Source organism: Neolamprologus multifasciatus, chromosome 16, assembly GCF_963576455.1.
Source record: "Neolamprologus multifasciatus chromosome 16, fNeoMul1.2, whole genome shotgun sequence".
In the NCBI taxonomy this organism is placed as follows: Eukaryota; Metazoa; Chordata; class Actinopteri; order Cichliformes; family Cichlidae; genus Neolamprologus; species Neolamprologus multifasciatus.
The window spans coordinates 10,630,916-10,654,629 of NC_140454.1; the positions used below are offsets into that span (position 1 = coordinate 10,630,916).

The window sequence follows — 23,714 nt, forward strand, 5'->3', positions numbered from 1 at the left end:
GCAGTTAACGCATTTACTAGTTAGAATAGTTAAAGGTGTACACCTGCATTCTGTTCAAATTCACAAACTGAGAACTAACTCATCCACATAATAAGCCTGTGGATGCAGTGCTTTGAATCTGTACTATTTAACTCTACGAACAGTTTAAGTTCACTTACCATGTTCAATAATCTCGACCAAACTGCGAAGATGAGGCAGAATGGCGCAGCCCATGAGGATGGCGATTTGCTGCACAATCTTGATGCCTGTGTGCCGAGCCTGCCAGGACTTCTTGCTTTTACACACAGCTTTCAGGAAAGGGAGGAGAGAGGGGATCCCGAGGGCGGAGGCTACAACAGCAAAGGCTCGGGCGGTGGTGTTTCTGACGTACTCGTCCATGTTGTCAATATCAGGTCGCATCGTGGAGATCATAGTAGCTAAACCAGCAGCCTGAGACACACAGAGGAAAGACGGCAAACTTTCAATCATTTAATCACACAAACGTGTCTCGAGCCAACTTTAAATACTGCTACAGATCAGATATATGCTGAGCAGACATGGTGACAGAACATAAACAGCTAATGATGGCGGATTGTAACCAGCGGGTGCAGGTTGAGAACAGACGAGGCATAAAAGTCACATCTGCTAGCTCTCATGCTGGTATTAATCTAGCGAACGACTAGCCCTGATCTGACCACGGACTGGCTGAACAGGCGAGAATGGTTCGCACAAACCACAGTCCATATAGTTTATGGGATAAAAAGACAAAAAGAATAAGGTGCTCCATGTTACCTTTGCCAAGTTAGAGATGATCTCTCTGCCTTCCACTCTGGCATAATAGTCTTCATCGATGAGCAGCGGCTCAATAACCACCAGGATCTGCATGCAGAAAAAGGACATTTAGATTGTCAAAGACACTGAGAAACCACTGAACATTTAAACTGAGCTGTCACAGATGATCGTTCACATTGAGCCCACCTTGTGAACATATGGTCGGACCAGGTCATCCAGTTTGTAGAGAATGCGGTCAATGACTTTAACCAAAAGATGGCGCTCCTGATCCTCCAGGGTGGGGGACATGAGCAGGGGCAGGATCTGGTTGAACAGGGGACCTGCGCCGAATTCACGAGCCTTATCTGTGATCTGACGCAGAGCAGCCTAAGAGGAAAGAAGGTCAGCCAGTCAGATAATGGTCAAATTCTGAAGTATATTTGGCAAATCTGTTACTAAACAACACAAAAGAGACTTCATACTCAAAGAAACCTGAAACAAAACCTGATTGAGAACTCTACAAAGATGGTGACAGACTTATAACTTGCAGACAGGAAAAGCTTTTTAAAATCTTATTTTGGGGCAAAAATCAGCAAAACTTTTTTAAAAGTCAGATTTGAAGCTGGGGTTTTTTTCCTCTGTGAACAGTGATTAAAACTCTAGAGGAACCTGGTACTTGTCATGATAAGATGAGACCGGATGGTTTCTGTGTGTAGCTCAACGCAGAGCATGAATGTCTACACTGTGACCTCTGCTGTAGGCAGCAGCTCCTCAGAGAGAACGTTGTGTAGCGAGCAAATATTCACCCTGTAGCCACAAAACCTCAGCGCTGGGTGTTGATCTTGTAACTGGAAACTTTAATGCTGTTCCAAAGCTCAAGTTTGGCCACAAGCAAGAATGATTAATCAAAGTATTAAAAACCAACCTTTCTCATGGGAGGAGTTCCATTTTTAATCTTCAGCAGCAGCTTCATAATCTTCCTTTCTTTCTGCTCCTCGGGGCTCAGAGTGGACTCATCCACCTCCACCTAGCAGCAAGACAAAAACCATGAACCTCAGACACAACAAACACCTGGTTCACACTGACTGTGCCATTATTTTATCCCTGCTGATGCTCACCAGCAGTTTGTCAAAGTACTGGATGTCATCAGGTTTGAGGAAAGGGAGATTTCCTGAGGGCTGGTCGTTCATCTGTTTTGTGGTGCGATCCTCTGCCTGCATATGGAAGCCCGTCATGCCTCCAATAGGTGTGGGCGTGGCTGCCAGCTTACGGGCCGGGGTACGGATAGGCACGTAGCCTGCAGGAGGAGGCAACACCTGTGAAGAAAAACACCTGTCAGCACTGCAGTCTAATAAATGACCTTCACTAATGCTTGTTGCTAGAAAATGAAATGCATCAAATAGACGTGGACCTTGTATCCCTCTGGGAACATGGCATCCAGCTCCTCGTCTGTTAGAGGTCGGTTCCTCTCATCAATTTCTCTCTCCCACCTCCATGCCTGCAGCTGCTCTGGAGTCATGTGTGCTGAAGAAAACGGGAGATTAATTGTTTATAATCAAGTAGAAGAAAGACTAATAATAATAATAATAAAAACAAAGAGTAAGGCTGTTTACCTGTAGTTGGGGTTTGCAATTCCATAGCTGGTGTGCCTATGGGAGTTTTTCCTGGGGTAAAAAGTGGTGTTGAGGAGCCCATCTGGCTGGCAGGGGTTTCATCCCACCGAGACTTCCTCTTACTGGCTCCTGGAGTTGGAGTTTCGCCCACTGACTCTTCTCCTCTATCTGTTCTTGGGGTCTCAGCCCAGCCGCTCCCATGTCCTGGGGTCTCCCTCTCAGTCTTTGGAGTCTCGTCCCAGCGGTTTTTGCGAACGCTTCCTGTGGCTCCCCCGTGACCAGGTGTGGCATGGCCAGGCGTGTCTCTCCCTGGTGTGGCAGCACCGGCAGGTGTGTGGCTAGGAGTCGGGTCCCACATTCGGGAACTGGGAGTGGCCCCTGGGGTTTCACTGCCTTTAGGGCGGCCGGGGGTTTCATCCCATCGGCTGTTTGAAGGTGTGTGCGCAGGGGTATGTCCAGGAGTCTGCAAGGGACCAGAAACATCAGTGAGAAAACTGATATGCAAGACAGATTTATGTTTTATTACTGGGTGATATTTTTTAAGCTTACTTCAGCACTGGCATCAGCTTGGTCCCAGCTGGACATCTTTTTGGGTGTAGCATTGGAGGGGGTTTGGTCAGCTGTCTGGTCCCAGCGACGCTTACGTTTAGGGACAGCTTGGGCAGCAGCAGACCCATTAACAGCTTTCAGGTCCCCTGATTTGGCCTTCTCTGCCAGCTGCTGACGAATCTCTCTCTACATGAACAGATGCACAAATGTCAGGATAAATACAGAGTTCATGGATATGAAAGACTGTAAAGATATCTGGTGACTGTGTCTGTTCATTTTATCTAAACAGAGACAGGTCGACAGTTCAGCCAAGGGCTTAAAGGCTTAAAGAACTCATTTGAAAATGATGAAATTTCTATGAATCCTGTTACAGCCTCACACCCAAGAGCTCAACTCCACTGAACACCTATGGATTATTTCATACAGATGACAATAAGTCTCAAAAAGCTTGATTTGATTTGTGCTGCGGTGTTGTTTGCATGTGCACGTGTGTGGATATGAATGGCACACACTTTGTTAAAATTAATGATGAAATCATTTAAATTTTTCTCCGCTGAAAAGATTTTATTTGTCAATTACTTTATGACTAATAACTTGGCGACATAAGCACCTACTCCAACAGGGAGTCTCACATTCTGTGGATTAACTTTGGATTCACTGAACTTCAGCTGGTAACAGTAGTCCTTGTTCTGCAGCCATACTGAGTTTGAGGGTAGCAGTAAATGAAGTCCTCCATTTGTGGCAGGTTGCAGTTATAGCCCCTTTTCCATTAGTTCCTACTCGGATCGACTCATCACGGTTTGGCACAGTTTTCAATTAAACCTTAGTGCCTGTACCATTTTTTAGTACCTGCTTGGCAGGGTGTCCAAGTGATCGGAGCGGGTACTAAAATGTGGCGCTGCCACGCTGCAGTGGCATCACTCAAGGAGTCATGAGTGCCTCCTGCCATTTTTGAAATCCAGGAACGAGGGAATCGGCTACACAGAAACAACACCGCGGTCCCTGATGATGAGTCTGATGAAAAGCCACAGACCGAGCAGCAGGTATGCCGTCATCTTGACGTTCACCTTTGTTGTGGTGTTCATTTCGCATACAAATAACATGGGACGTACAGCCACATTGCTATAACAACCCCACACACATTACGTGGTACTCGATTATACTGAAAAACGAGATGAGCCGATCAGATCAGAGTCGGTATTAATGGAAGAAGCGCTTCAAGAGAAGAAAAGGGACCACTGCAAGTACAGTGGAGATGAGTCCTCACTATACCAGATCATCTTTGTGGCAGTGATCTGATATTTTTACAGACACTGTGTTGGTTTGCCAACCATATAAACACATCAAGCAGGAAAGAAGGATTTACAAGGAGTGTTTATTTTTCCAGGTTTAGTTAAAATTAGCCTTAAAGGACTGTCATCTGACCGTTTCTGATATCTGATGACAATGTGTAGATAAACAGCATCTTACCTCCTCTTTGGACAGGTTCTGCTCCAACATGACGTCCACATACGACCTAACCTGCAGCTTGGGATCCGGTGTTTTGCCCCCTGCGCGAAAGAGCATGAACAAGAACATAGGATACTCATCAGCGTACACTCCATAACCCCGAGTTATTCCAAACACAGCAAGCACAAACACAGCCAGCTAACCCTGACTCTTGTTACCAACAGTTTAACTTATGTTCCTGCTCTGATAAACAGCTGACTGACAGTCCTAATAAATTACATACAAATGTACATTTGGCTTTCTTACATACAGTCATAGCATTCTAATGAAAAACAAGAAGATACATAGAAAGAAGAGCTGAGGTTGTGGTGTTTTCTTTAAGTGGATTAAGAAGTATAGCCATCACTGATGCAGGGGTCCTGGGCTGTGCTCTTCAGAATACGTACACTTTCAGTGCCAAGGGTCCATCTGCAGTCAGACTTCAACCGGCAGAAAAGAAGCCTAGAAAATTTCTCTTTACCATTAGTAACACTTTGGAAAAGGGTTTGAACTCACACACAACAGTATACCATTGTGATGCATTGATTTAAGGCAAAAAAATAAAGCATCTTCTTGGGGTATTAGCACAATCTAGAAAAAAATCCCATGATATTTTGGTCCAGTTTCCCAGGTATTTACAGTAGCAGATAAATATGAAGTCAAGACTTTGAGGCTATGCCTAAGAAGGACATTAGCACAATAAAATCAAATGTGAGTGTTTGCATTCAAAACTAGAAAAAATATTGATAATACCAGAGTCACATGGACTCATTATTTAAACATCATACATCAAGATCTTGACTTCCTTTTTGGGACAGAGGTAAATTTATGTAATCAAATATTTGGGCAGTCTGCTTCCATTACGGGAATATTTTATGTCAACTTGTTGGAATCTGATAAGCCAAATTCAAAAGAGGCTGCTGGGAGGGCTGAGGTTTGTTGTAGCTGGGTTGCATCTGATTCCCCTCACAGCCTCCCACCAAAACAAGCAGCCAATGGACCCTGACCAAACTGACAAGTGCACCGTTCTCAGTGTTCCCCATAACCTACACAGGATGAGTTGCTGCACCCTTAACAGAGTGCAGTACAGGACTGGCAAAGCAGTACTGCTGTAGGAGAGAAATTAAGGACAGTTAGTATGGGCCTGTGGTATTTTGGTACACAATTTTCTTGATAACATATTTCTATTTTACAGAGAGAGTTGTAAAATAAAACTCTACTGAAACAACAACTTTGTACAAAGAGCTCTCTCTACATGCAGGTTGAATATACCTAGACCAAACCTGAGACATTCAGGCCATTTAAGCTCACAGTGTCAGGGGAAGTGAAGATGCAATAAATATGGAAAGAGGTAAGATAGCTGGCTCACAGCTACAGTTTCTGGTTTTTAGTCCGAGCACTAGTCGTCATGATAAGCTACACAGGCTCAGCCTAAAAGATGAGGAAAATGTGTAGGAAAGCTGGCCACATTGGAAAGAATAACTTGTCATTAGGGCTGTACCCGAATATTCCACTATTTGGAAATGTATGAACTGTGTGTGTATTCAGTTTAGCAACATGGAATTATAAGAATGTGACAATAATCTACACTGCAACAATGATCATCTCACCTCACTGTTATAAATAAGCAACTTTTAGCCCTGCTACAACATGCAGAAAGTCAATGGACAGTACTGCTCTATGACAAAGCACCTTGCTGTGCTGTGGTAGCTGCACCCACGGAGCCTAAACTTCTGACTTTATTACAATGACCCTTTTACATACTACCACAATCCCAGCACAGCGATTATCCTTACATGCGTGTGGTGATTTTGTCTGACTTTGCCACAGTAATAAAAAAATACTGGCAGCTTTCAGTGCTACCTCTCATCCACTTAGTAGATGCACCTTTGGTATAAATGTACAAATCTCATGTCACCTCATTCTCAGGTTATTGCAATCAGAAACTTTGTGGTGCCCACGCTGGCCGCCCACCCACCCAGTAGGGTGACAACAATACCCCATGAGTCTTTTACAGCAGAAGCGTACAATAAGCCGATTCTCCATGCTTCCTTCCTCAAGACAATCACTGGATGTTTATTATGTGGGGAAAACTGTACCATCTCAGCTCATCTACCTGACATCCTTCTCAGTCACAGCAGTGATGATCATGCTTAGCTTACTTAAGCATTTCAAATTCATACCACTTAACATTTTTAGCCTCCTGGCGTCCACATATGTGGACATCACATTTTGGGTTGTCTAGACCAAAATACTAAATTTTGCTCTACAAGGACCTGATATCCACTTACGAGGACATTATACTGCCACTGTTCTATCGAAATTAAAAGCCAATGTGCTCATATATGGATCTTAATTTTTTTCAGAAACAAAATTATTAAAAAATAAATAAATAAAAAATCCCTGTAATTCTTTGTTTTTACATTCGTCAGGTCCCAATCGAGCCCAAACAGCAAAGAGAAATTAAAAATGCATGCCATGAAAGAGTTAGTGTCTTAGGAGGATAAATATGAACGTTCTTGCTGTACTACGCTTCACTCAAATTTCTGACCGATTGATGTTAACATCACACTCATAAAATCTGAAAAACACAAAGTTTGATCAACTCTGAATTGCTGTAGCTCAAAAATCTGATATTCGGGACAGCCCTACTTTGTTAGGCAGCGCGTTACGCTGAGGCCCAAGACAATTTGCAGTTTGACAAAGTCATGTTACCACATCCAGATAATAAATCTCTCAAGTTTCTCTGTTAACTCTTAAAGAAAATAAAATTATGCTTCTGGTTCAACTACCACCAGAGCATATTAATAATATTCCTCTTATATATTTTATATTCACCTATAAAGCTGTGCCCAGTGTGGTAAAGCACAGGACGTGGGCAGCTAAATGAGCTAACCTTCATCCTCAACTTCTGTGACAAGTGGACACTGCACTTTCCCATCATAAATCACATTGGGTTGTTAACCCCTGTCGACCCACACACAACCCATCTGCAACCCATGTTTGTTAGGGCAATAAACACCTAACCACCTCTCCCCCTGAAAAAGCATGGTAACCCTATAATACCTTTAATGCATGCACCAAATTAAAATCCCAACAACACTGTCCCAAACTGCAATTATGGAAATGAATTGTGAGCCCACACTGACATTTGTTGGAAACAGTTGGAAATTTATAGTGGGAGAAAAACAGCGACACAAAATGTACATTGAGGAAAAGGATTGACCACAGGGAAGGCATTGAGTCTGGAGGCAAGCTATTGCATTGTGGTCGAAGGGTTGAACAGTAAAAACTATTGGTGCAAAAAACAGAAAAAAAAAGAAAAACAAAAAGAAAAAAGGGGGAGGAGGCAAGGAACTTGGGAAGATGTAAAAAGGTCACAAAAGAACAAAATTTACATCTGCAAAGGGGTCGAGACGCTCAGGAGAGATGATCATCTGTCTGCGCCGAGCCTTGTATTCATCCTCCGCTCTGCAATCTTCTGTGGACGATGCTCTGCAAATGGGTCGTACTGCAAAGATTAAGCACAAAACATGCGATGATTAGTAAAATAGGATTTTGTACAAGCCTGTTTTTTCATTTAAAAAATTAGATCCCGTTTTAACTGGAATTTAGCCCAAACAGTGAATGAACATACCTGTTCATCTGACTGAGGAATGGCATTAAGTATTGCCACCGGCGCGTGGTACCCTGGCTTCTTTTGTCCCAACAAGCTTGTTGACGTATCATCTTCATCGTCCTGAGGTAAGAAAGAGAATAAATGAGTCTATTCAAATCTTGCCAACTGGCAAGATTCTCCTCAAATCCCCAAAGCAAGCAGAGGGGAGCAGTCAAGCTCCTTACAAAACTGACAAAGGACAACCTGTGGCTCACAAAACAGCATTCTTGGAAGAAGCTACTTTGTTTGATTTGGAAAAGGAAAAAAAAAATCAAATACTTGCCTCCTCTTGCTCATTGGCAGCAATGGAAGTAACGTATCCTGCAAAGCGAACTGTCGCTGCCTTCATAGATCTCTGGGTCAAAAACGCCAGTGGAGATCAGGCCCACTCCCTGTTCTCCATCCTCCAGCAGGGAGGCCTTCATCCCCTGGATCTCCAGGATCTGGGCCTCGATATCTGTAGGGGCACAAGGAAACATTGTGAGAAACTACCTGTATAGGTAAGCATGGATGACTGACATACACCCCAATATCAGCAGTGGTGAAATGGAATCTATAAATATTATATTTACTGAAATTTATTTGAGGCATGACTTCAGTTTGTGCTGGATAAGGGTGTAAAAACCAGTGTGATAGAGCGTACTGTAAAATTTGCCCATATATTTTTCCTTTTTAAAAAAAAAAAAAAAAAAAAAATTTAGTTCATCCCTTGGCACAGGGAAACAAAGAATGCTTCATAAAAGGAAAAAGAAAAAAAGCCTTTAGCTCTTCATTGTGGAATTTTTGTACATTTAATTAGGAGGATCTTCAGTGTTTCTTAGCAAGGAGAAAAAACAGATGGGGTATTGTACTTGCAAACGATGCTCTCAAAGAGATTTAGTCGTTAAAAAATGCTTTAACCCCACACAGAGAATTGGACTGATTGGCAAAGACAAGCAAACAGGCCTTTATTTGCGCTTTCACAGCTTAAATCACGCTTAAATACTTCCTTACACTCTGCTTGTTAATATCACCGTATGTGACTGTAGTTTTGATGTAAACATGATCTGTTCGAAGACATTGGAACAGTCCCGCACTACAATTAAGTTTGGCTCACTCTGTTTATTTACTTTACTGTGAGGTTGCTTTAATCTTATGTATTTATTTTATTCTATTTTGCAGTACAGGGCTTTATGAATGCACGCCTGTGAAAAGCGCTTTAAAAATAAACGTTACTGACCTCATAATTTCTGCTTTCACAAACAAACTGGGTCATGTAACTCTCCGTTAAGTCGTGTCCAAAAAGTGAATTAGAATATTTTACAGAAAAAGGGTTAACTATTACCAATACTTGCTACAGAACACCGATTTTGAAGCTAATATCAGAGTCTGCTGCCGAACACGAATTGCTGTAGGCATGGTAAACGCTTGTTAGAGGTTGCTAATGCTAACTCGGTTAGCCACGAGAATCACTGAGACGTTAAAGAATTACCATCCCTTGGATTACACAGTAACAACAACAAGTAATACTCGCTTAAAGACGTATCTGACCAAGACAAAAAGCCCAAATGGCGCCTACTATTGCATGCAACTGTGCAATAAGCAGAGAAAAATAGTCCACTCCAGCTAACAAGAAAGCTAAGCACTAACCACCAGCGCCATTATCTAAAGCTCCGCGTTGCGTCGTATAAGGCCTGGTGCTTATCGCCTTTTTCGCAAATAAACAGGAGCATTACCGTCAACAGAAATACCAAAAAATTCACCGCAATATTTACTGACACCATAAAGCAAATACATGGTAAACAGGACATATTTATGGAGGTTTTAGCAGTAATTTACCTTCGTGCGTTTTGGCGATCTTCGCCATTTTGGTGGCGGTTGTTCGAGACTGAAAGCGGATGTGACTTAATTCAGAGTTCCGCGTCTTTCCAGCTGGTCTCAGACCAGTTTCCAATCGCTCAGTAGTTATATTACTAGTAGTAGCATTAGTATTAGACGTAGTATATTGACATACTTATAAAAGTTGTAGATACAGTGAAGCAATTAGTATGTAACTTTCCATCCATGTATGATGTATAATGTCCAGTAGCCTAAAAAAAAAAATTAAAAACCCCATTAAAAAGTCTTAATTGACGCAGCCCTCCAATTGTCCTTTCTCATTTTATTCAGATTTATTCCCAGGTGTTTTTTAAGACTGCTAGAAGCAGCACTCTGATCCTTTAAGGACAGACTTTTTTCAATTGAAATGGAGAATGTCTGCTGACAGAAATCACCTGAGTAATATCTCCTTGCACAGCTCCTTCTTTGTCTCCTGGAGTACATTAAATAATTGGGCTGCTTTGTAAAAACGTATACCAAAAAGCCTGTAGTTTCACTGTGTATGCCACAGAAGTGAAAAGGATAATAAGACAGGTTTTGTTGATTAGAAGACTTGTTTTTCACAGGGGCTATTCTGGCATGCAGCAGCAGTAGGTAAACATGGCTTTTCTAACACCTGGTTCAGAATCGTAACTTCAAGTCAAGGCGTTTAACCTCTAACATTACTAACATCTGTGTTTACCTAGTATTTCATGTGAAACTAGCTTCTTTGAAAGTGATGTATGGTTGGTAAAGTTTCTTCCCCAAATGTCTGCACAAAACACCTGTGATTATAGTTTAAGTCCTTTTCTCATAAATGCCCAGGTGTTATTTCTTAGATTTTCTTGTGCTCCTATTGGCTAGAGGACCTATATCTAAAACACTGCATGGGTGGCTGTAGCTCACAAAGTATAGCAGGTCATCCACTAAGGCTGGTGGTTAGATCCCTGGCCACATGGCAATTATCCTTGGGCAAAATACTGAACACAGAGTTTCTGTCAGATGCATAGGAGTATGAATCTGTGTGAATGTTGGGAAACAAAGAAAAAAGTGCTTGTATGAATGGCACATGCTGTATAAAGTGCTTTGAGTTTGAGTGCTCCAGCAGAGTAGAAAAGCTATATAGAGCAGTCCATCTACTACAGACACTACTTGTGGAGCTAATTGTGAAGCTTTTTCCTTTTCACAGAAAATGAAATTTCAGGACCCAGCTGTGCATTTTGGTTATTAGAAAAGGAAGCTACATGACAGAAGGATGAGGAATATAGCTGTGGGGAAAGTGACTGATTAGATTTAAAACAGTTGAGTTTTACCTGGTGACTCAGCAGAAAGATGCCAGAAGATGCATGTCCTTGCAGGAAAAACTTGTACCACCAGCTGTGAGGTACTTGACACACAAGGCAAAGTTTGGATAATAATGATGCCGTCAAAGTGTCCACAAACAACCCTGACTGGGGAGAAATGTTTATACAATTGACAGTTTCTGTGTTTAACCTGAAACCACACTGAACTTTTTTTTTAAACTTTCATGAACTTTACTAAAGTGTATGTTATAACATATATTTTGGATAAGAACACCAGTGCCGATAAGCATATATTATTTCCTTCAATATTTATTCATATATATAATAATAAATAATGTAGCTTACATGTTAGTAAAACAAACATAATGTATCACGATAAGCAAAGAAATTTTCATAATTTACCCCTGAATTGATGTATATGTAAACAGCTCCCCTTTCATTTTTAAAAAGATTTAAAAAAATAAAAATAAAAAAGCACACAGACAGAAACCTGTTCACTTTCACTTTCAATGTCTTCCTTACTGCAAATAATTTAAAAATATTTCTTTCACTTTGTTATTCAAAAATAGTAGAAACTGTATTCTAACAAATTTGCCTAACAGAGCAGGAATGAATGACAACAAAGAAGGTGTAGTGTAGCCGACAGGTCAATACGTTGACCTATTGATAGTTTTGATATGCAAAGACAAACAGGTTTCACCCGGTTTTCTCGGCCGGTAGTGCAACCCGAGCCAACAACTCGTGACTCTATGCGCGTGCGAGCTCTGACCTGACCTGAATACGTAGGCGTGACAAACGGCGGGACCGCCCAATAAAAAACATTCGGTGGCAACAGGTCGTCCAATGGCAAGCGAGTTAGGCCAGTTGAGGGTCGGGCCAAACTGCGCGTTGAGCTCCCTGTGAACTGGTTGATAGCGAGGGAGTGAACAAAGCCGTTAAAGAAGAAGAGAAGATGGCGAGATGCGGTCGGAACTTGAGGAAAGTAGCTGAGTGCATAAAACAGTTACCGTCCACAGCCAACCGGGATATCCAGAACAGAAGCAACGTTAGGTAAAGTGTTTGACTTTTTCAAGTTGTTGCCTGAAACGAGACGGCGTAAAATATGAAGACATAGCTCTAAAACGAGCATTTATACCAAAGTTAAACTTCTGGTACGGGGTAGCTAAACACTGCGGCGCTGTACGATTCACGGCCCTATTTGACTCAAGAATCTCGTTGGATTCGTTAACTACATCTCTGTAGATGGTAGAAAGTAGTGAAATGAGGGTCGAGTAAAAGCAGTATTGGTCTACCTTATAGCAAATGTAGTACAGCCACGACGTTGCAGTGATAAGCCGCATAGTACATTACATAATAATTTATATTCACTGAAACATTAAATTGTCGCTCTTTCACTTTCACGCATAGAAAAGTAAAGCTGATTTCAGTTTCTTTTACTGGTCTATATGCATTCTCATGTGGGGAGCAACAGTCTTAGCGTAAACTTACAAAAATGCGCGATAATTTATGTATTGATTATAAACCAGGCTCATTAATTATTACTATGTCTGCGTAGTGGGGTTTTTTCTTTTACGTCCCACCACTGCTGATAGCACAGCCAAGTTGAAGACATGGAAACCTTTAACTTTACATACTTAAATCCCCACGATAAAAATTTAGAAGCATCGTAACGATTAGCATCGATTATCTGTGATTTGCAAAACAGTGTAGTAAAAACGACATGCAGGTACAGTCTGAAAATATTCCTAAAATCGTTAAGTCCCATTTGGTAAATGAAACCATCACCAGAACCTGTAGCAGCTTTTCACCAATTATTGTCTCACATGGGATGCATATATTATATTAAGTTTACTGTTTGTCAGTCATTATCTGTTTATACAACAGCCGTATTGTCACTAAGCAGACATTTTCTATTTCAGCTAGTTATCTTATATTGGTCTTAGTCCAGTCCCCAGTCCATTCTCTATATCTCAGCCATTTTATCTCCCACCCCCCTCCTTTAAGTCGTCTTTCTTCTGATTGAACAGCGGGTGGGTGGGGTTTCTGTGCTCACTGCCAGAGCTGTGTGCCTGAGATGACCATAGTCAGGCTGTCTGAAATTCTAAGTTTAGAGCAGTCTGAAGTCTTAGGTTTTTGGTCACACAGTGTACTTATACATACACCGACCTCATTATTTGAAAATTTGGTCATTTTTAGTCTGAGCATCTGCTACTGTATATGGCCTATATATTTACTCATCACAAGGTAACATTACTTGTTACCTTAGCCTAAACAAGAGCACATTATCTGCTCCCTTAAAATTAAACAAGATAATGCTTTTATCTACATTTTCCTAAAGAAGTGTTAAACAAATCCAAAGTGTGGTACTTTAATTAGTTTCTCAGTGTATTTGTATACTTCCATGAACTCATTGTCCAGCTCGTCTGTTGTTTGGGTTTAATTCTGCTTTCCACCTTTGTGGAGTTTAAGGTGTCTCATTCACCTTTTGCTCTGGGCCATTCTCCGCCTGTACCCAGGATACATTTAGAGGTCAGGTGTATCATATTTCAGGTAGTAAAACAGGAGTGAATAGGCTCCTGTTTAAGGGCAGTGGGTACATTGGAATTTCATGCAGTGTGGGATGAGTTACTATGGGAATGGAAAACCTGATTCATTTGGGAACAGGTTACAAAACTCCATACCTGTGGGAATTGTATTCCTCTAAGCTCCTTGAATGCTTATAATTGCTGGCATATTTTTCTGACAGTTGTGAGTCAGTCTTGTTGCACACCTGTGCCACAAACAGGCCTTTATGCTTCTTATTTCACAGCCTGTTGAGACTCGGTTTATTGATTCTTAAAACCTGTGTAGAATCATTGGTGTTCTTGGTATTAGGAAAGTCCTATCACTTTAAGCTGATAACAGCAGATTGCTGTCACATATTTAACTTGTTATATTGTCACACCAAAAAGTTTGATAAAGCATTAAATTTATTGTAATTATCGATGTGTTATTTAATTGCTTCCCGTCATGCTGTGGCAGGGGTACTCTGGAACACAGAGCTACAGCCAGCCACAATGGACCAAAAAACCCCTCTTAGACACACTCCTAAGGAGTGGCCAATGAAAATGCCCCTACAGGCTGCTTATGCCTGAGTAACAGGATCTCTAGTTAAGTTGCTGTGGTGAAGGGTATGAGCCAGTTTAAGTTGTCCCATTCATGGTGTCATGGGAGAGCTGGGGCAGGCTTTTCACCTGATCCAACCTTCTCTGAAGCTACTGCTACATGTTGCCTTGAGGAAGGATTACATACTTGATTAATTGTAGAGTTGATTAAAGTAGAAAATATATGTGGATTGTGGTTGTCCACAGTCCACATATATTTTACTTATATCGATATAACATAAATATAAGCTAATCATCACATTGTAGAAGCTGGAAACAAATGGTGATGTGATGTTAAGAGCTTTATAGCGTACAAGTAATCAATCACCGAACAATGTAGGGCAATTATAGGGTACATAGCATTTTTTTTTCTTTATTTTCCATCTTATGTATCTATCTTAAATATAGTCATTAATTTACAGGCGCTCGCTCTTAACAAAAAGAGACTACTATTTATGAGGGTGTAACCAATCATAAGAAAAGAGCTAAACTAAACCAACTCAGCTAAAAGGCTTGTGTGAGACAGAGGATGAACTACATGTGTAACTGTACCTGTGAAAGATGTACAGGGATAATTGTGATCTACTGAGTTGTTTAAGAACAAAAAATTGAAGCTGAAAATGTAGGTCCACTTTAAGTATGAACTAATTATCACATTTTTTTCTTATCACCATTTAGCAACCCTTTTTGTTTTTCGTCAGTTAACATCATGAATTGTTTCACAGATATTTATGACAAGTTGGAACAAGTCGAGCCTTTCAGTCAGTGAGGTGTAAAACAGTCTTAACAGTCTAAGAAAACAGCCTGGAAAAAAATTGTTGAGAAATGAGAAAAGGGGGGGAAGTGTATGTAAAGACTTAACTGATTTTACTAGTTAATGATTTTTTTGTGTGATCAGCTGCCTAGAACTGCTAATCATGTTTAATTTACTGCAAAAAACAAACCAAAAAAACCCCCCACAGAAAAATCAAACAAAGAAATTTTTTAGGTCTCAAAAGAGACTTTAAAGATCACTCATTCAAATAGTTGTAGACGAGTGAGAAAATATTCTAATCTAAGATCTTGATTATTGTAAGATGCAGACACAGAGACCTGGAGATCGAATGGCTGAGAAGTCATTCCTGTTCTATCTCTTTAAAGTCTGCTTGCCGTCTCCCACCTGGGTCACATGGATAGTTGGTCACGAAGGTGTCTGCACAGACCCTCCCCCTCACTGTCTGATGATGAAATTAGTTTTAATTGTGTTTCAATCGAAAATTGCTGGCTGCACTTTATTAGCCGATAATTAAATGTTGGCTAATTAAGTGTAGCCAACACTTAATTATCTCAACCAAACCAGTCCTTCAAGGGTTTTAGAAACTTGAATATCAACTGTAATTTTCTTGTGTTCACTATATGTCAAGATGTTTGTAAAATAGATGGACATAAGGCCATAGGCAGTGGAGTTTTCCTCCCCCAGAATTCATGGAATTCCTCTTATATACAGTTAACCCATTGTCTGGCCCCTCGGGCCAAACAGTAAGCACAGTTCCTGTAGTCAGCTCTGGTCAGAGCTGCACAGCGATCAAGGTGTCCAAAGCTTAAAGTAAAATCAGTGTCCTTGAACTTGTTACGTTACTGCCATCTGTATTTGAGTGACAAATGCTTGGCAGGCATGGCGAGTTTCCTCTCTCCAGAATAATGGCTGGGGCTGGTCTATGTTTACAGGTACTGCAGGATAATTAGCTGGTTATATGCTGGTATAGCTCAGGACTTCCTGTCCCGCTTAGCTTGATTATGAAAAATATTACAGCTGTGCACCCTGAGGACAAAACACATTCAAGAGTGGAGGCACAAACATTAAAACGGCTTTTCAACTGACTCCTTCCTGTGACCCAGACAGTTCCTGTCAGAGATCTATTTATGCTGAAGCCTCCAGGAACAGAAACTCCAGGATGCGAGTTCCACCTGGAAGCTTTCTTTGTATTGCAGACAGTGTGATAGTTATATACTACCTTCCGTGTTTAAATTAGCTCTCTTTCAACTAGAACCTCGGACACTGCACGTGTCAGTCAACTGGCCATCATGAGAATGGAACCACCGAGTCCCTGCAGACTTTATCCCCTGACAGTTGAGTTCTTTAAACAGAATGGCTGTTTCCTGGGTGTTGACAGAAAAAGAGAATTTGGGGTGTTTTATAAAACTCAGAGGCTACTCGCTGTCATTAAGCAGCTTTCTGTGGCCTCAGATTGTTTGGGTAAAAACTAGACCTTTTTGGATGAGAAACAGCAGTTTTTTGAGTAGCTGGCAGAATGTTGATCCAGAAAGGAGTTAAAAACATTCTTGATGTCATAACAGCAGCTACTGGAACGTTTTCACAGTACAAAATGGAGAGAAGGAAACAGTTGTCTCTCAGTCTGGCTTTTTAGGCCAGAAGGGGAATTAAAGAAAAGTTTTTCTTAATGTTTCTGGGTGCCTAACATTCTTTATCGTTTTACGAGGGAGGCCACAGTCTGGTGCAGGAGCATGACATGTGCTTCACTGTATGCTTTAGCCTGAGCAAGAGTAAAGATGAAGAAGAACCCACAGTGAGAGGCATGAGCTGTGGGTACTTAACAGTCCAGTATTTCCCACTGCAGGCAGCACAGACCAAATACAGTCACACCCTGTTTGTTGTGTTAAAAGGAATTTAAAGAATAATGAAATGTCAATGTTGTGTCAAAACTTGCTTGTGCTGGCCATTCTCTGATCTCTGCTGTTAGACTGGGGTCAAATCACACAAACTTTCCAAACTGAGAACAACAGATCGATGCGCCCTGGTCTCCTCTGCTTTCTGAGAGCTTATTGCGTTGTTGGTGACTTGTTGTTTTTTGTTTGGTCATCAGATACCTTTCATCATGCGGGATCCTGATGATGCGTGCGCACCCACTGCTGAGTGCAGCCGTGCCAGGGCGCCCCATCACACTGCCTTCACGCAGCTTCTTCAACCTCGCAGATTCCTTCTCCAAGAGGAAGGAGTACTCAGAGAGACGCATCATTGGGTGAGTCTGGATCCACTTACAGTGTTTTTGTCATTTTTATTTTTAAATTAATTTATTTTTTGCCTCAAGACACGTTTGGACAGGATTTTTATCTGAGGAGGAGACAGTGTCTGCGGGCAAAAACTTGTATTTTGTATAGAAACATTTTTTTCAGCTCTCTCCTGCGAGTGTTTTTTTTCCCCAGCTTGTATTTAACCACTTAAAGTCCTTAAAATATATATTTAGCTCCTGTTTGTGTTTGTTTGACTGAAATACTCTGACCCTCCTGAAAACTTAAAAATAGTTTCACAGGCAGCTTTTGAAAAAGGATGGAAAAACTTATTCATCCATCAGAATGGCTCCAAGCTTTCTAATTCCTCTCATAACTGACATAGATTTTTGGCGGTAGCACATTGTTAAACAATGACGTCATGATTTGTAGAATGCCTGAGTCACGCGCGAGCCCTTTGACTTCTATTTCTATCCTGTGCTCTGACTCATAGATAAAAAAAACAGCTGAAAAACAGGTTTACACACACACAGCAAAATGATCAGAAATCAGTAATGGCACTGATAAAGAACTGGACCTATGAGCACAATCAATAATGCCACCAACAAAGAGAAAATCTCAATCAATATCCATAATTACTTCTCAGTGTCTTTCTGTGATATCTAATCAGACTTTGAGCTTTTATGTCCATTGCAGAAGAGATGAAATGTAACCAAACCACACGGCTACAAGGGCTGAAATTGAAGCTCCAAAATATGATATAATGCACCAATGTCAGTGATCTCCAGTATTGGCAACATGCGGTGCGTTCAGCTGCTCTGAAATGCCCTATGTACCAGTGAGTGTTTGGAGTCTGGTCTCTGTATCTGTACCCTACGTGTGTGTGTGACGCACTAAATGTCCTCCTGTGCTCCTCAGAGAGGTCATACTCACTAAATCTGCTTGTATAAATAGACATGGGCACTGGCAGCTATTTTCCCTCAGCTGGACGTCTGGAATTATGTAACACAGTGTCTGTACGTGTCTGTCATTCAACACCTCCAACTTTTGTTTTGTGTGCTTTACTGCTCTTCTTTTGCCCTTATTCCAACATCCCTTACTGACCTATTTGAGCCTTTTCTGGGTCGACGCTGTTGTATTGTGGTTGGTGTCTTGTCACACAGTTGCTGACCTTCATCTCCTTGGTGACGTGCAGCCTTGCGTTAACATATTCGCTCTCTCTGTTTCCGTGTCCCTGCAGGTATTCCATGCAGGAGATCTATGAAGTGGTGGCTGAGGTGGAAAACTACCGCCTCTTTGTTCCCTGGTGCAAGAAGTCTGAGGTGGTCTTCAAGAGATCCGGCTTCTGCAAGGCCAAATTAACCGTGGGCTTCCCCCCTGTAGTGGAGAACTACACCTCCCTCGTCACTACAGTACGCCCTCACCTGGTCAAGGTAAGATACTGCTTCAAGCTCATGGTTAAAAAACACTGTTGATGTTAGTACTGTGACATTATTAGGAAAACACAGAGTAGGTAAAGGAAAACACTCAATCTAAAAGAAACAGACTAAAATGGTAAGAATGAAAAATTCATTTAGATCGACGTCACAGATTAAGCTGGTGTGCTGGGGAGACACTCTTGGTGCCTATTCAGCTCGACTCTACTAGGTTACCGTCGTTTTCCATTGCAGTGGAGTACCACCTAATGTACACATTAGGATGATGGTTGATCTATTGCTTTTTGTCAGACTTGGGGACCACTGTGTTACTTTGTTTTTTTGCAGCTGTTGGGTTTTAAAAATGGTGGTATTGATTTTTGTGAAAGAAGTGCTCTAATGATTCAGACGCCATTGACTGGCCAATGCGTGGCACACAGTCTGTCGTTGTCACATTTTTGGATTGCCTCAGATTGCTTGAAAGCCTGACCAAGTTGTTACTTAAACTACCCTGTACCAGGTACTGCCACCTAATGGAGAATCCTAAAATCCCTGTCGTGTCGAGCCAAGTGGGTACTAGTGGAAAAGGGCTGTCTGTGTTAAGTTCCAATTAACGTCTTCCTGCAACGTTGTATATTTTCCTCTCGTTCATTATTTATCCCTGTTGTCGTTACACAACATGTGATGGAAAGTTGGCCACACAAGAAGGGGGTGTAAAAAGCTGGCTGTCACAGAGACGTGAAGGCTGGCACAAATAGCTGAATAACAATTGAAAAAAGAGGAGACAATACCTGCCCCTGTCTCACCTCAGCAAAGCTGAACAAACAAAGGCTGAGGTGGGTGTGAATATCATTAGAAGATAACACTCAGACAGCACCTCTCTGAGGTGTGAAAGGTGCGAGAGACATTTGCAACACTATCTGCTCTTTTCAGCGAGGCAGGGTTATCAGCCTTAAATTCAATGTCTGTAAAATGTAAATAGAACAGCCTGCACTGCTTGGTGAACTATCACACTGACTGAAAATCATTCAGGCTGGAGTGAGAAGCACTCCACACTTTTTGGGTGTGAGAGTGTAAACTGTAAATATCACCCTAGTCAAAACAGGCCGTCTTTGAAGCTGGGATTAGGTGCAAAGTTCAGCTGGAAATTCTTTTTCCTTTGTTTGGCTGCTCAGAGGGTGTTTGCAGTGTTTTCTGAGGCTGTAAAGTCACAGTTGTTGCTCTAAGCAATTCACAAATGCAATGTCTCTCCTGTTGCTGACTGACCGCAGAAAACGTGTACATGTTGCTTTTCAGGCATCGTGCTCGGAGGGTAAACTGTTCAACCACTTGGAGACGATGTGGCGTTTCAGCCCTGGCCTCCCTGGGTACCCCCGGACCTGCACTGTGGATTTTGCTGTAAGTACAAACAGCTTGTTGCAGGGCAACATACTGGAAAATGTCCACTATGTGAGAATGTGCTCTGTGATCATGTGTTGGCTTATCTTGGCATGTCTGGATCAGTTTCATACAGTCACAAAGTTAGAGACTCAGCTGCTAACTTTACCGTCTCCTCCTCCTCAGATCTCCTTTGAATTTCGCTCCCTCATCCACTCTCAGCTCGCTCACGTGTTCTTCGATGAGGTGGTGAAGCAGATGGTTTCTGCGTTCGAGCGGCGTGCCTCCAGTGTTTACGGAGCCGAGACGCCCATCCCGCGCGAGCTCATGTTCCACGAGGTCCACCACACGTAGCGACAACCTCCCTCTGCTGCACAAACGCGGACCCACAAACAACAACGTCAAAGAGCCCGAAGAGAGACTATTTGTGTTCCAACTGCATGTGCCTTTCTCACAACAATGAAACCATTTCCTGTGTCAGATTTTAAAGCTGGTGTGGATCCTCCAACTGATTTTCACCTTGGTGCTAATGCAGGTTCCTGTATCAGACCTTGATCTGGTGGTGAATCTGAGCCCGCAGGTCAAATGGAGGCCCCACGGTGCGTCAGGCCAGTGCGTCATCACTTCTGTACACATTAGCTATAGGGATGCAGGCACACAACTGAAAACGGAGACAAAGCAATGATGAGCTGCAACATACAGAGTTTATTCAGATATTTTAGATATTTACTTTTGCACACAGATTCTCTAACATTACATTTACCTGCACCTAACAGTCTAAGACATGAAGATATTCAGTTTCACACATGACACAGGAAAGCAAAGAGTTCAGCTGGAGCCAGACAATGACTGAAATTATTCCGGAAGCTGCTGAATAATTTAAGCCTTTTTTTTTTATTTTTAAGTAAGCTGTGTTTCCACCAGATGGACCAGAGTGTAGGTTAAGTTCCAGAGGAAAAGGTTTCTGCTTACACTTGTCAAAAGTACAGGAACGTCAGAGGGGAGTGTGGCGTGTGATTGGTGGCGTACTCTGGAGTACTGAATTACCACCAACTACTGGACTTTTTTTTGTGTATAGTCTAATGCTAAACCAACTGTCACCTATTTATAAATGGACTAATTTGCTGCTAATCTGTATGAAGGAACAGTTTAGTTCCTGGAACTCTGGACACTGAATGGAAAAGCAGCTTTAGAAAGAAAAAAAAAAACACAGGCTCCAGCTGGTTGAGTGTGTGTTGTGTTGTGTTTTGTCAAAATGATTGTGAAACTGAAGATTTTTTTTGGTCTTGGACTGTTGGTCGCACATTTGAAGACATTGCAGTGCACTGTGTCAAAACACGCAGGGCTTTTCTCAATATTTACTGACAGAAATGAGGATTGTGAAAGCAAACATTTATCGTGGCTAGCCTAGTCTGCTGATGAGCACCACTTGAACATTTCTCACCCCGTATGATTCTTTTAGTGCAATGGAAATGGAAAGGCAGCTTCATTTATATTCCAAACACAGAGGCAAAGAAGAGCATTAGACCAACATCACAATAAAAGCAGAAGAAATTCACTGAATGTACAGCAACGTGACATGTAAAGTATAAAATTTAAAAAATGAAAGACATAAAGAAAGACGAAAAAAGGTCCCAGTGAGAGACAATACAGGATGTAGTGACGCCAAAACAAAGTGACGCAGTTTCAGGGAAGCACAAGGTTACTAATAATGCCCAAATGCCGGAAAGCTTTCCTGCCTTCCAAAATGCACTTTACTGAAGTACATAGTGTGCACACAGCTGGGACATACTGTGCCATAACATTGCACCTTGAACTCTGACCCTCTCACTGTATCTGGCATGGGATTGTAGGTCAGAATGGCCAGAAAAGCACACACATACTCCGTACCCCCTCTGGATACTGTAGAACATCCTGGTATTTTGGCATTTATACTAAATCTTTTTTCTTTTTTTTTTGTGGCAAACTCCATAATAGTGTAGTATGAGTAATGGAAGTCAGAACCAACACCACTGAAATCCCATATCTTTGTACCAAAGGTAGAGCAGAGTCCTGCCATGTGCCCATGTTGGGGCACAGAGACTGTTATGAATCCCCTGTTTTAACAGAAATTCTGAAAACAAACCAACATGTTGTATCATGGCCAGCATATTAGACACTCGCTGGATGTCTAACTGCTGACAGACTAAGCTCCTGTGCTGCTTTATTTTCAGTGTGGATGGACACTGGATTTCTATCATTACTTAAATGCTTTTTCAATTTCAACAGCAGTAGGTGGAGATATTTGGGCTTAAGTGTGCAATAGCAGCGGTGTGTTGTAGTCATGCCGAATGCAGCCGAGCAAGTGTGTAAAACCCACTGCTGATGTCAGGGCCCAAAGCAGCTGCTAGGCAGGAGCCAGGAGCTCATTTTATCAAACTAATGACAATTATTTTTGGTTGTAGTGTTGTTTTTTATTTAACTCCTGCTTTATGCAGATTAGCTATTAGGATTTTTTAGATTTAAAGAAAAGCTTTACATTACGTGCTTAAGTGGCTCCATCTTCAGTCACAGTTCTGGTGTAGTGGACCCTGACTGACCACAACTTCTTTCAAAGTAGCTACTCTCTAAGTGAACAAGTCATACACTCATTTAAAGTGTCTCTTTTTTTGTACCAGGCTGTAAACATGTTTTTGTCTTGCTGTAAAGTTTGTTTTCAACATTTTTAACATGGAAGTCTATGAGGATTGGCTCACTTCTGGGGCCAGCCTCAAGTGGCCACTACAGGAAATGGACTGTTAGGCAATTCAGCTTTGGCTTCATTCATCATCATCATGTTATTAGCAGCCTCCATATATGGTCATAAATGTGCTTCATGTTTGACCTCTGACTGATGTCAGAGTGGTTCTCCTTCAGTGTTGACCCCTCACAGCCCAGTAAAAATAAACTAAGAGCGAGCTCTATGGAGAATGTAAAGGGGCGTAGCCCTGCACATGCTGGCTCAGTCACCCCTACTGTTGCTTTGCTTCACACTGGCACCTTTCAGTTAATTATGAATGTCAACCGCGTCCCACCAGCCAATTGGAAAAGCGAAGCTTGGACTTCTTAATAGTTTATTCAGTGGTGTCTGGTTCTGCAGGATCACGTGTTTGTGTGCATGTAAGGATTATTTAAAGGTAACTTAGTTTGTGCTGAATTAGCGGTGATATGTTTTGTAGGCAAATACAAATCAATAAAAAGGGAATTGACTGCAAGGGAATACAACTGTGCGGCAAGACTTTCTGTTGATCATGAAACAAAACCGTGAGAAAATGATACTAACCCTGATAAATGCTAACCTAAAAAAGAGAAATTGAATGTTTAAATGCAACACATTGATTCAGAGAGTGCACCGTGATCATTATTATTAGCAAACAGCTCATTGTTCAGTCAGAAATGGCTTTTACCATCACACAACCAGCATGTTACCTGTAGCGGTTTGATAAAATGGGGCTCAGATCAGGATCTTTCCGTGATGAGTCCGCTGACCTGAAACCTTCCACCTGTCCAACACACAGCACCCACAGAGTGCCTCCAGACCTGCTGGCAACATA

At 41.7% G+C, this 23,714-nt stretch overlaps 1 protein-coding gene and 1 pseudogene across 2 annotated transcripts; one reads left to right on the forward strand and one right to left on the reverse strand.

Annotated features, from left to right (window-relative positions):
• Positions 1–126: 126 nt before the first annotated feature.
• LOC146500319 (splicing factor 3B subunit 1-like) lies at positions 127–9,986 on the reverse strand (annotated as a pseudogene). Its single transcript, XR_014869944.1, has 14 exons — positions 9,877–9,986; positions 8,342–8,515; positions 8,038–8,139; positions 7,799–7,911; position 7,457; positions 4,383–4,462; positions 2,913–3,098; positions 2,364–2,826; positions 2,162–2,274; positions 1,869–2,066; positions 1,676–1,777; positions 958–1,137; positions 772–858; positions 127–429 (listed from the first exon to the last, which is right to left on the reverse strand). The product of XR_014869944.1 is annotated as a splicing factor 3B subunit 1-like (transcript).
• Positions 9,987–12,071: 2,085 nt separating this feature from the next.
• On the forward strand, positions 12,072–23,385 carry LOC146500320 (coenzyme Q-binding protein COQ10 homolog B, mitochondrial-like). Its single transcript, XM_085136265.1, has 5 exons — positions 12,072–12,248; positions 17,206–17,361; positions 18,591–18,783; positions 20,062–20,163; positions 20,329–23,385. Exons 1-5 carry the CDS (start codon positions 12,151–12,153, stop codon positions 20,494–20,496), a joined length of 717 nt encoding a protein of 238 aa, XP_084992391.1. The 5' UTR covers positions 12,072–12,150; the 3' UTR covers positions 20,497–23,385.
• The last annotated feature ends 329 nt before the right edge of the window (positions 23,386–23,714 follow it).

Bases quoted from the DNA above. Each gene is read 5' to 3' on its own strand.
- LOC146500320 (XM_085136265.1), top strand. From the start codon at position 12,151: ATGGCGAGATGCGGTCGGAACTTGAGGAAAGTAGCTGAGTGCATAAAA. The intron at 17,362-18,590 runs GTGAGTCTGGAT...GTGTCCCTGCAG, and splicing joins TCAGAGAGACGCATCATTGG to GTATTCCATGCAGGAGATCT. The intron at 20,164-20,328 runs GTAAGTACAAAC...CCTCCTCCTCAG, and splicing joins CCTGCACTGTGGATTTTGCT to ATCTCCTTTGAATTTCGCTC.